At 33.3% G+C, this 14,073-nt stretch overlaps 1 protein-coding gene across 1 annotated transcript in view; it reads left to right on the top strand.

Moving 5' to 3' along the window:
• LOC125825135 (coiled-coil domain-containing protein SCD2-like) overlaps positions 1-14,073 on the top strand; it is a 40,596-nt gene that overhangs the window by 8,316 nt on the left and 18,207 nt on the right. The window contains exons 9-15 of the mRNA XM_049504472.1: positions 3,832-3,906; positions 3,994-4,041; positions 4,128-4,302; positions 4,602-4,723; positions 5,118-5,181; positions 5,246-5,296; positions 5,890-5,930. Coding sequence (XP_049360429.1) covers positions 3,832-3,906; positions 3,994-4,041; positions 4,128-4,302; positions 4,602-4,723; positions 5,118-5,181; positions 5,246-5,296; positions 5,890-5,930 — 576 coding nt within the window. The remainder of the gene's footprint in view (positions 1-3,831; positions 3,907-3,993; positions 4,042-4,127; positions 4,303-4,601; positions 4,724-5,117; positions 5,182-5,245; positions 5,297-5,889; positions 5,931-14,073) is intronic.

The following is a 14,073-nucleotide window of genomic DNA, read 5'->3' as shown; positions in this document are numbered from 1 at the left end:
GTGATTCAGGCAGTTCATGAGCAAAGCAAGCGAGACCATTTTTTGATGAAATTATGCTCCGACTTTGAGAGTGTTTGCTCTAATTTGATGAATCGTGACCCGTCTCCCTCTTTGGATGTTTATTTTAGGGAATTACTTAGTGAAGAGCAACGTCTTATCACACCAAAGCGCTTTTAAGAAAGAAATGATGTCACTATTGCATTTGCTGCTCAAGGTAAAGGGTAGGGATATGACTAGAACTCAATACTGTATTTGCAAGGAATATGGTCATATTGCTAGCAATTGTAGCAAGAAATTCTATAATTATGGTAAGTAACAAGGGTACATTATCAAAGAGTGTCCCACACGCCCTCAAAATTGTAGGGTCAATGCTTTTCAAGCTGGGATAAAAGGTTCCACCGTTGATAACCCATCTTCAGGACAAGTTCTTACTCCTGAAATGGTACAACAAATGATCGTGCCAACATTTTCAACATTGGGATTAAAAGGTAATGATGTTACATAATTTTTGGATTGTTGATTCAAGTGCTTCCAATCATATGACCAATTCAACGTGCATCCTAAAAAATATTCGTAAGTATCAAGGTCCATCACAAATACAGATTGTCAATGGTAGTAATTTACCCATTACCCAAGTTTGGGGACATTACTCTAACTTTCAAGAATGATTTTGTTTCACCAAAGCTCTCAACTAGTCTTATGTTAGTTGGACAATTGGTAGATAACAATTAAGGTGTGAATTTTTCTCGTAAGGTTTTATTGTGCAGGGTCAGGTGTCGGATATAATAATCGCGAAGGCGCTTAAAGTTGGACGATTGTTTCCTATACACTTTTCCATTCCTCCTGTTCTATCATTTGCTTATACTTCTACCGCAAGTAATTGAGGTTTGACATAAGCGTTTAGGACATCCAATTTTTGTTGTGTAATCTCTCATTTATCAAATTCGGGTTATTGGGAAATAAAAATCAATGTTCAGTTGCTTCCATTGATTGTTCTACTAGTAAATTACGCAAAAATAAAACTCTTCTTTTTCCTAATTTTGGTAGTCGTGCAACAAGGTGTTTTGATGTCATTCATAGTGATGTTTGGGGCATTTCACCAATTATTTCTCATGCTCATTTCAAATACTTTGTGACATTCATATATGATTATAGTCGGTTTACATGGGTATATTTTCTTCGATCCAAATGTGAGGTATTTTTCATGTTCAAGATATTTTTGGCTTATATTGAGACATATTTTTCTACATGCATCAAATTATTAAGATCTGATTCCAGTGGAGAATATATGTCTTATGAATTCAAAAAATTCTTTCTTAAAAAAGGAAATACTTAGAACGCTCTTGCCCATATACACCACAACAAAATGGAGTTGCTGAATGTAAAAATTGACATCTTTTAGATGTCACTCGTATTTTATTGACTGAGTCCTCTGTACCATATAAATACCGGATAAAATCTTTGTCTATTGTTGTCTATTTAATTAATAGGCTGCCATCTAAAATGCTAAATCTTGAATCTCCATATTTTCGTTTTTATCACCAAAATCCTAACTATAGTGATTTTATACATTTGGCTGTGTTTTTTTTGTACATTTGCCTCCTTCGCAGCGCAATAAAATTTATGTATTGTCTACAAAATTTCCTTTTATGGGTTATAGTACTTCACAAAAAGGTTTTATTTGCTATGATCCATGTTGTTTTCTTTGAGAATCTGTATTTATTTCCTACTATTGTAGATTTATCTTCTGCTTCTCCTTTTCTTCCTACTTTTGAAGATTTATCATCTTCTTTTAAGAGGTTCAAATTTGGATTTGCGTATTAACGATGTCGGCCGACTTTACCCCATCCTAACACTGATCCGCTACCTAAAATTGCACCACAACTAGAATATCAGAATTCTTCAAGATCCGATCCTCTTGAACCTACTCGATAATCTACCAGAGTATCTCATACTCCCAATTGGTATGACTTTTTCTCTATTTTATCAAACATTTCTGTTCCAACTTGTTACTCAAAAGCTTTCAAGCATGAATGTTGGCAGAAAACAATGGAGGAAGAATTTTTGGCTCTTAAAGAAAATGACACATGGGACATTGTTTCATGTCCTTCAAATGTCCGCTCAATTGGATGTAAATGAGTTTATTCAATTAAATTTTTTTTTGATGGAACTATTGATCGGTACAAAGCTCGATTGGTTGTTCTTGGTAACAAACAAAAGTATGGGGTGGACTATAAGGAGACTTTTGCACCTGTAGCAAAAATGGCTACGGTGCAAATTATTATTGTCATTGCTACTTCACAAAACTAGTCTCTTTATCAAATGGATGTCAAAAATATTTTTTTCCATGGTGATTTTAAAGAAGATATTTATATGAAACCTCCACTTGATTTTTTTTTTCTCATTACCTACATCAAATATATGCAAGTTGAAGCGGTCTTTTGTACAGATTAAAATAAGCTCCTAGAGCTTGGTTTGATAAGTTTTGGTCTACGTTGCTACAATTTTCATTTGAGCAGAGTAAATATGACTCATCTTTGTTTCTTCGGAATACATCTACAGGTTGTGTTCTTCTTTTGGTGTATGTAGATGACATTATTATCACAGAAATCGATTCTTTATTAACCACTAGCCTCCAACAGCAGCTTAAAGATTCTTTTCATACGAAAGATCTTGGTACTGTTACATATTTCTTGGGTTTGGAAGTTCATAATGATGTTTCAGGTGTGTTTTTAAACCAACACAAATATACTCAGGAACTAATTTCTTTAGATAGTCTTCAATATTCCTCCTCCGTAGATACTACATTGGAATTGAATGTGGAGTATCGTAATGAGGAAGACGATCTTCTTACTGATCCAACTATATTTTGACAATTAGTTGGGAGTCTAAATTACCTTACTATTACTCGGCCTAATATCTCTTTTGCAGTTCAACAAGTTAGTGAATTTATGCAAACTCTTCGTCATCTCCACTTGGTGATTGTTCGTCGCATCATTTGGTATATTCTAGTAACATCTACTCATGGATTGTTCTTTCAAAGTGGTTCTCCTATTCGTCTTAATGCTTTTAGTGATTCTGATTGGCGGGATGTCCTGACACTCATCGTTCAGTCACTAGTTGGTGCATGTTTCTCGGAGAGTCATTGATATCTTGGAAGAGTAAGAAGCAAGATCGTGTGTCAAAATCTTCAACAGAGGTTGAATATCGATCCATGTCTACTACTTGCTCTGACGTTGAATGGCTTCGTGGATTTCTTGCTGAGATTGGATTTCCTACTCCTCTCCATGCTGACAATACAAGTGCTATTCAGATTCCTACTAATCCATTTTTTCATGAGAGAACCAAACACCTCAAAGTAGATTGTCATTATATACGAGAAGTTGTAGATAAATGAGTCATTACTCTTCCACATGTGTCTAGTGATTTTCAAATAGCTGATGTGTTAACAAAATTCATGGCACGACAACACCATCAGTTTCTAGTAGGCAAATTGATGCTTCTTGGTCCACCAACATCAATTTGAGGGGTATATTGCTAGCATGATGGAAAGCTGAATAATTGTATATATTAATGTAATTATATAGTGCTACAAGATGTAGAATCATAGAAATAAATATTGTAATAGAATAACTGATTTGGAGGGATAGCAAAGCAGATTTAGAGGGAACAAATAACAAATTTGTAGAGATAGAATAGCTGATCTTTAGGAATAGAAATGACGGATCTTTAGGGATTTTTAATCTTTATACTCTCTATTTAATGGAAACACTCTCTCACTTTTAAAACCATTCAGCAGAAAATTGATATATTTAAATCGAAAATGGACAGGCTGCTCTAAAAGTTGCAGCACAAAGTCATGGTGGAAAGGATGACGAGCTTGCAGCTCTTCGGACAGAAGCTGAGGTAATTTACATATGTATATATTTATTATTGGTGTAGATAGAATATATAAGTTGTTGCTAATTTGTTTTGCAACTATGTATGTTATAGTCTCTGCGAACTATGAGCAGAAGAATGATACTGAGTGAAGAGGAGATGGTATGTAATTTATTTAGTGTACAAATTTCTATTGTTATTCAATTTTCCTTTTGCATACTTATGTAATTCACAGTTTGATACTTTAGGAAGAGGTTGTTCTCAAGAGGTGTTGGCTTGCACGCTATTGGACTTTATGCCAAACTTATGGCATTCACTCTGATATAGCTGCAGCTAAACAAGAATACTGGTCATCCCTAGCTCCTTTACCATTGGAAGTTGTGTTGGAGGCAGGACAAAAATCTAAAGATGACAACTCATTAGGTGAGATTATTACTCTTTCCGTCCAACAATAGTTGTCCACTATATTATTTTGGAATGTTCAATAATACTTGTCTATTTTATTAAATCAATGGATAATGTTGCACTTAGTTCCTAATTTACCCTTATCATTAATTATAGTCATTTCTTTATTATATTTTTCAAGACTTTGTATTTATTATATATTCAAAGAGTGATATAGTAAAATTATCCATCTATTTATAGTTTCTAAAAGGGTGCGTCAAGTCACTAATGAACAACAATTGTTGGATAGAGAGATAATAAAAGTATTAATTTTATAGTTTACAACGACGGAGAGGATAGAGAAACAATTGGCAATGATTTGAATGAACTTTCGGGAGATGGGAATGTGGAGAGCATGCTACTAGTGGATAAAGCTCTTCGAGAACTCACATCACTCAAGGTATTTTTTTATACAAATTTAAGTATCTATTTGAGACACTTAAACTTTTTTATACTAGGCTTCAGCTGACAAATATAGCCTTTAATTTTGGGTGTGCATATGTAAAACACTTAAACTTGTATACAATTGAACAAATAAACACATCCGTCCTACATGACACCCTACATGACAATTTTGGGTCCTACGTGTATTATGTCACGTAGGACACGTATGTCTACTTGTTCAATTTTATATAAATTTAAGTGTCTATATGTGCACACTCAAAGTTGAAGGACATAATTGTTTGTTGAAGTCAAGTTAAAAATCATGTTTATGTATTATGTCAATAAATAACGTGAATGGTGTGGAACAAGTGCAAAGTTGTAACATGTGTATATTCATTATTTAATAAAAGGTAGATGGAGCAGTATCCCTAGCAATGGCCCAACAAAGACGCCCAACTTCATTGAGAGCTACAGGTAACAGAAATCATATTATTCAATTTGTCATATCAATATTTTTGTTGACTTGTTATGGCTGCAGATGACATGATCAGGCTACCAATTGAAGGACAGGGCTTTACAGAATCATATGGTGAGTTTATTAAGTCACTGTCAATTAGCAAACTCAACGTTTTAGGTTAGGTTAATTCACTAAAACTTAATTAATTCTAATTACAAGTCATGTGATTGGAGGACTTCTGCTGCACCACTATACAATATTATATAACAAGGTTTTAGAGTAGGTTGTCATTCCATGAATTCCATTTATTATTCTATCTGCATTTAAGACTATATTTTTCCATGAGTAGTGATAAAAAAAATAGCATTACAACTTTCTTTGCTTCTTAATACTCCCTCCGTTCACTTTTTCTTGTCCACTTAGATTTTAGCATGCCTTTAAGAAACAACAATTAATCTGAGTATTTTTTTACCACAATATTACTTATATTAATTGATGTATAATCTTCAATTTTGAGAAATGATATAATAAATAAGTAATGAATGTTAATAGTAAAATAGATTTTAAAAAAATTGTCTTTTTTTTAATATGTTAAAAATGACGAATAAAAATAGAAATTTATGTTTAAAATACTGGACAACTAAATGTGAACAGAGGGAGTAGTATTAATATTTTTTTTAATAAGGTAGCAATACCTCGTATTACTAATATTATCTATACCACAGAATTGAGTCCAGAGGAGTCAGAAGATGTACAATTTAAGCAGGTATTTGACTCTTTGATTAACTCTTGACATTGACCTTCCCTCTTTTCCTCCTTTCTTCTTCCCTTTCTTTACCCATCAGGGTACTATTCAATTGAATTTGAGGCAAAAAGGCCTCTTCCTATTTTAGTATGTTTTTATAAATCATATGGGGTATTTATATAAGTGAATCCTACCTAACTAAGAAAAGATAATTATAATTAAAATAAAATAGAATATTCTTCCTATAATTATGCTAGGAAAAAAGTAAGGTTCCTAAAACCATGCTAATTAATTAATGCAATCAACATTCAACTTCCAGTCCCCATGCCCCAATATAGTACCAGCAGCAAGCTGCCTCTACCTTGTATTGATGCATATTAACATATAATACAATATTTCATTTTCTAAAAAAAAAAAAAAACCAATTAAGGATATTACAGTCTTTTTGTTGAGGCCTTTCTTAAACACATCAATTAGCTGTTTTTTTAACGGTACATGAAGCAAACTCAAGGTGCCATTAGTAACTTTATCTTTGATGAAGTGCCGATCAATTTCAATATGTTTAGTCTAGTCATATTAAACATAATTCTGAACTAAACTAATTACAACTTTGTATGGTAGTATAAAAAAAAAGTTTCCCCATTTCAAACAATAAGAGTTCTTCCACTAACTTTTGTAACCAAAGAAGCTGATCATGTTGGAATGTACGCGTCCACCAGTGTTCGCAGGACCAGGTCCCCCACAGAATAAAGTGCAAAAAATGAATAACACAAAGTGAATCAGGCACAAGAGTTTTAGGTGGAAACCTCTTTGCTCAAGGGAGTAAAGCCACGGCTTGTCACACATGACTTTTCAACTGTTTTCACTAATCTTCTCAAAACAAAAGTAAAAACCAGTTTACAACCACACATAGAGATTAACCTCATAATCTCTAAACAAAGTAATACAACCTATTACTTAATGAGCCTAAGCAATGCATCCATTGCCCACTATATTAACCATCACTGATTAATATAGACTTTTGACCGTAAGACACAAAGTTACTCCTAACTATGTTCTTACAAGACTCAAACAAAGTTTGAAACGTTTCTAACAACAATGAAACGAATCCTACAAGTTAATCTCAATACAAACATTCAAGAACAGTGGCAGGTACGGAAAACACTTCTTCTGTTGATCATGTCCTTGCTGTATGTGTTCTTGTGCTTGAGTTCTTCCTTGAAGATGGCCTTCTCTTCTAAGCTCTTGAGTTTTAGTTTGCCGAATCTTAAGTTTGTGTTTTGTGTTAAGTGATTATATCAAAATGAACACAAACTCCTTGGGACCGCCCATTGGCTGAGAGTCTGCCTCTCTGGAAAGACGTGCACCTACCACATTAGAAGTGACAACTTTTTTGACAGTTGTCTTGTCGTCCTTTCACATACGCAATCTTATAGGGACCAGGTGTTGTCTCCTATATTCAGATTAGCAAACCAGAAATAATAAAAGATGAAAAGAAAACCACAAAGAACTATCCGAGTCCACAGAACCCACCGTGTGTCCTTAAGAAATTTAATCCCCTCAAGTACCCGAGGTTGCAGATTAATTCCTCCCAAGATAAAATGGATTAACCATTAAAGAAGTAGTGGTACCTCAAACTTCGATAATTTCAACGAACTCAAAATGACAACAACGAATCACACACACAGACACGATCGATTTTGTTTTGTAAGAAATGTATGCAAAAGAAGGAAAGAATTTGATGCAGAAAAATGAGAGAAAACCTCTCTATTTATAGCCAACAAAGGGTAAATGTCACAACCCTTTGGAAAGAAGACAACCTTTCAGAAATGTCACAACACTTTGAAAAAGGCATACCCTTTCAAACGGTCACAACCCTTTAGAAAGGACACAACCTTTCATAAAGGTCACACCTCTTCAGGAGAGTCACAACCCTTCATTTCCTATTCACAGCTTTAAAACCCAACAATCCTACACATGAATAAGGAATGACTATTGTTAAAACATATGCATGAAAAACTGTGTGATTCGTAATTAAGGATTGATTGCCTCTGGATAAATGGGTTTCCCTTTGAACTTTCCATAGTGAACATATATCAGATATACTCGGTCAATAGATTTGATATATTTGAACCGTCGAGCTTTGGTGTATACCTAGAAAACATAAGTCACACAATCAACCCTTGAACTGTTTTTGGTTCTCATTGTTTTGTTCATTTCAGCCATGAACACGTCTCGATTTATAAGTGCGTAGAGAACTGGCCTTATCGGATTCTCCTTGAAGCAGCTTACACTTCACACTTACATAAGTGATTTCTAAATGTGTTATCCCGTAGATACACCATTTGATATACCCTGTATCAAACTTAGGAATCATTATAAAGTCCTAATGCCTTTATCCTTGTTACTGAACATTATCTTATCATGAGAATGAACCATAAAAAATATTTTGACAATGTTGAATCGTCATCAATGACTTTGTTTGATCTCTTTGAACCTAGATCTTGGGATCTCCAGTCTTCTAGGTAGAGTTACCGCCACAATGACTTGTTCTCAGCCATAATCCCATTCCCTTTGATAATCTATCAACTCCCTCTCTAGTTAGGCCTTTTATAAGTGGATCCGACACATTATCCTTTGACTTTACATAGTCAATTATGATAATTCCACTAGAGAGTAGTTCTCTAACGATATTATGCCTACGTCATATATGTCGACAATTTCCATTATACATCATGCTCCATGCCCTACCTATTGCAAATTAACTCTCACAGTGTATGCATACTGGAGCTAAAAGGTTTGGGCCAAAAATCTTTCAAGAAATTTTGGAGTCATTCAACTTCTTTACCGACCTTATCTAGAGTGATAAACTCAGATTTCATAGTAGAGCGAGCGATACATCTCTGTTTGGATGATTTCCAAGAGACTACTCCTCCACCAAGAGTAAATACATATCCACTCGTGGATTTTACTTTATTTGACCTGGTGATTCAATTTGCATCACTATATTCTTCCAATATTGTTGAATATTAGTTATAATGCAAAGCAATAGTTTTTTAAGTATGTTTTAAATACTCCAAAACTCTTTTCATTGTCATCCAATGAGTTTGATTGAGATTAGTCGTGAACCGACTTAGTTTATTAATAATAGCATATGGTATATCTGATCGCGTACACTTCATGAAATATATCATAATTCTCAATACTCTAGCACAATCCAATTGTGAGTCACTTTTGCCTTCATTCTTTTTGAAGTACAAATCTCACATTTATTGGAGTATTGACAATATTGAAATTCAAATGCTTGAACTTGTCGAGTACATTTTCAATCACATCAGTATCTTCAATGTCTTTCATATCAAAGTTACTTTCTAGCATATGCTTAGTAGCATTTATGTCAGAAATGTCTCTTTTGATGATCAACATGTCATCAACATAAAAACAAATAATGATCTTGTGATTTGGAGTGTCTTTAATGTAAAAACATTTATCACATTCATTAATCTTGAATTCATTTCCCAACATAGTTTGGTCAAACTTCACATGTCATTATTTGGGCGCTTGTTTTTAGTCCACAGAGTGACTTAACAAGTTTACAGACTTTCTTTTTTTTACCAGAACCACAAAGCCCTTGGGTTGTTCCATGTAAATTTCTTCCTCCAATTTTTCATTTTAAAAAAATGTTTTCACATCCATTTTGACGAATTTGAAGGTCATATACCGCAACTAGCGCAATTAACATCTGAATTGATGTAATCCTTGTTAGTGGCTATTATGTGTCAAACAAGGCTTTCTTATTGTCTAAAGCCTATGACAACAAATCTTGCTTTGTATTTTCCAATAGTTTCATCAACTTTCTTTTCCTTTTGTAGATCCACTTTGAACCCAAAGGTTTATTTCCTGGAGGAAGATCAACCAACTCTCAAGAATGGTTGCTCAAGATTGAATCTATCTTACTATTGACAACCTTTTCTCAAAGAGAATGAGTCCACAAAGGACATAACTTTTAGAATATATGAGACTCATTTTCAAGAAGAAATGTTACAAAATCAAACTCGTAGGAAGTAATTTGTCCATTGACATTTACTACGCATCTGAATCTCTTTATTAAGTACATTCTCCTTTGGTTCTTTCCAAGGTCGTTTAGACCCTTCACTTGACTATCCGATAGTTCAGACTTATGAACCATAAATCGACATGCTTTATTATTTGTAGCATATCCAATGAACATACAATCTACAGTCTTAGGTCCTATTTTGATCCTTTTGGGAATAGTTCCCTCATTTCCATTTCTCATATGGAATAAACTATATTGGAAATTGTTAGATCACTATCTTTCAAGAGTTATTGCTTGTATAGACTTTAAGGGAGGACAAACAATTCTCTATCAGGATACAACAAAGCATGAACAAACACAACTTTTTGTTGCTCCCTTTCTTAACAAACAAAAGTTTTTAAAAAATAAAATAAAATTTGTTACTCCCTTTACTAACAAACAAAACTTTTTGTTTCTCTCTTTCTGAACAGACAAACTTTTTGTTGTTCTCTTTTGCTATAATGATAGCACCCCCCACAAATTTTGTGGCAAACCTGAACTTATAAATAGGACATTCAACATTTCTTTCAAAGTTCGGTTTTTTTCTGTCAACAATTTCATTAGATTGAGGTGAGAATGTGCAGTAATTGGATGGATGATTCCATTTTCCAAATATATTTCTACAAAAAAAATTCATATTCTCCACATCTACCACTTCTAATCATGACAAATTTTTTTATCCAACTGATTTTCAACTTCAGTTTTATATTGCCTATATGTTTCTATTGCTTCATCCATTCAACAAATAAACATAACAATATCTAGTGCAATTGTTAATAAAATTTATGGAACACTTTTTCCCACCACGAGATGGTGTTGACTTCATATCACAAATGTCAGTGTAAATCAATTCTAAAGTATTAAAATTCCTTTCAACAACACATACTTGACATTTTGATTTATTGCACTAGAAGTTAAGCAAAATTTCTAAGTTGATCAGTTTTTGCAAGGTTTTGTAATTGACATGTCCTAAGCATTTATGTCACAAACAATTTGATTCAAGCAAGTAAGAACAAACTGAAATACTAAGTTTGAAAAGACCTTCTGTGAGGTAACCTTTTCTCACAAATATTTTGTTCTTTACTTTTTATAACTTTCTCAAATACAGACATTGGTTTAGTGTCAACACCTTGCCATATGTCCTTTTTAGAGGACCTTTCCATAACATGCAATTTGTTATAGAATTACCCATGACCATAATCGCATCGGTCCAATAAGCGCAATATGACCCAAATGATTGTTTTACAAAACAAACATAACAGATCATTTTTCACCAATGTTCATGTCTATACAAAAAAAAAAGGTTTTAATAGACATATCTTTTCATGAAAAATCACAATATTTAAAGTGAAATTTTTTCATCAACGAATACAATTCTTTTCAATGAGTAATATAATTTTGTGGTTTCATACTAGTCATATCATATACTAGTAAAGAGAGACTCAACGACCACAATATCAATTATACTCCAAGAATTTTGTGGGTCTAACATAATACAAGATTGTCATTAAATTTCATATCTTGTAATTTGAAATTTAAATTAGATAGTAAGTCTAATTTTGTCTTTATCACAAGTAAAGAATCCTCCACATTTTCAATATGTTCTCAAAAATATTTTTCAAGTATTTGAAATTATTTTTCACATATTTTTTCCCATGCTTACACATTGGCAACACGAAGCCTTTTTTTGGAGATTTAATCCACATAAACACCCATTGCAGGCACAAAAACCACTAATTTTATGTCACTAGTATTTTTATTTTTTTCCTTTTTGTCACAACTAGACAAACCACTTAGTATTTAGAATACTAACAATAAAGATTCAATCTTTACACAACTTGTTTCTAGTTTAACGATGAAGTTTTTATATTCTTCTAATCGTTAACCGAATGAACCTTGAATTCTGATGAAGTTTTAATATTCTTCTAATCAGTTTCACATTCAGACTGAGTAGTAAACCAAAAAGGTTTTAATCTCCAGAAACCTCAAATACAACACTGTTTCGAGCTAACGATGAAGATTTTATCTTTTTCAATCATTTAGCCTTAATATTCCTGACGAAGATTTTGTACTCTTCAAGTCAGAATATTCATTCAAACAGAGTATTTAATAGATTGGTGAAGTTTCTATATTCTTCAAGCCAATGCACAATTTGATTTGTTCGTGAAGTTCTTATATTCTTCAAACCAAAGGAGTAAAAAAATAATCTCCAAAAGTCAAACACAATCAAATTTCACATGGAGTAGAAACTACAAAAAAAAATTCCTCCTCTAAACAGAATACATATTATAAAGATATATTCTGAGATCATCACATAATGACCATCTATCCTAATATTTATGAAATAAATTTCATAACTTATAAAGGATAGAAAAAAAATTCAAGGGAAATAAAGATAGAACCTGGTTTTTACTCTCATTGAATCATATTCTATCTGTCAGCAATAATTCCATGTAAGTCACTTTTCTTGCTAATATATTTTTTCGTTTTCTCAGTTTCCATCATATTCCTATTTTCCTTAAGAAGACATTTAATTTCAACAAGAAACTAAACTCATGTTCAAATATTGTTAGGAGACAACATTTGTTCATTTACTTCTTCTCATAGTTATATAAAACCAAGAATATAGGGAAAAAATTAAAGTGTTCATCTTAACCTTTATGCACAAAATAGCTTTTCTCATTGAAAAGAAAATTGAAGGGGTGCAATGCTTGAATGCACCTGGGAAGAAAATAAAAATAATCTTACCCATCCAAGGAAAACTTACTACAAAAAATATACTCGAACATATTAAAGTAGTACTAATTCATTCCAAATCTCTTTTATCATATGATAAAATAATTCTCTTTTTCTTCTTTTTCTTTCCCCAATAAAAAGAACATAGAAAATAGAAGTAATTTCCTTACCACAGAAAATACCAACATTAAATTTCTTAAGCTTGTTGTCTCCTGTATTCAGATTAGCAAACCAGAAATAATAAAAGATGAAAAGAAAAACACAAAGAACTATCCGAGTCCACAGAACCCAATGTGTGTCCTTAAGAAATTTAATCCCTTCAAGTACCCGAGGTTGCAGATTAATTCCTCCCAAGATAAAACGGATTAACCATTAAAGAAGTAGGGGTACCTCAAACTTCGATAATTTCAACGAACTCAAAATGACAGCAACGAATCACATACACAGACACGATCGATCGATTTTGTTTTGTAAGAAATGTATGCAAAAGAAGGGAAGAATTCGATGCAGAAAAATGAGAGAAAATCTCTCTATTTATAGCCAACAAAGGGTAAAGGTCACAACCCTTTGGAAAGAAGACAACCTTTCAGAAAGGTCACAACACTTTGAAAAAGGCATAACCTTTCAAACGGTCACAACCTTTTAGAAAGGACACAACCTTTCATAAAGGTCACAACCCTTTGGCATAGTCACAACTCTTCAGGAGAGTCACAACCCTTCAATTCTTGTTCACACCTTTAAAACCCAACACCAGGTCCCTTGCAAACTTTTCTTGGTGATTTCTTGAGAAGACTTGCTGGCTTTCTCTCCTTTTGAATGAATGAACTAATTTGTTGTTTGTCATGTTGATTAAGTCAACCATAAAGAGTTATTGACCATTGGACAAACAACTTCGTCCATTCTGATTGGTGTAGTACGTTGATTCCTCACCAACCTCTGATAGGACAGCTTTACAGTTGTACCCCATTATAGATCTGGACAAGAGAACTCAGCCAGGGATCGGATCCCTGCAATTGTGAGCCACTGAAACAAACAGTCTCGTCCACTCTTCCTATTGGTGCAGTACACTGCGCTTTTCACCTATCACCTGACATGACAGCTTTACAACTGTACTCCATTTGAATCTGGATGAGAGCACTCTGCCAGGGACTAGGTCCATGCATTTGTGTGGATCATCAAAACACCTAGAATATAACATTTCCCCCCATTTTGATGATGATACACAAATATTCCTCACACTGAGTTTATTCATTCATTTCACTGTCATCAGTCCCAATAACAAGGATCTGGTTCCTTGTTAGATCTCTAAGTTTGTTAAAAATCAAAACTTAA

This window comes from Solanum verrucosum, unplaced genomic scaffold (assembly GCF_900185275.1).
Source record: "Solanum verrucosum unplaced genomic scaffold, falcon-dt-bn FXZP01000206.1, whole genome shotgun sequence".
In the NCBI taxonomy this organism is placed as follows: domain Eukaryota; kingdom Viridiplantae; phylum Streptophyta; class Magnoliopsida; order Solanales; family Solanaceae; genus Solanum; species Solanum verrucosum.
The sequence above is the reverse complement of the archived record's forward strand: the minus strand, read 5'-3'. Positions and strand labels throughout refer to the sequence as shown.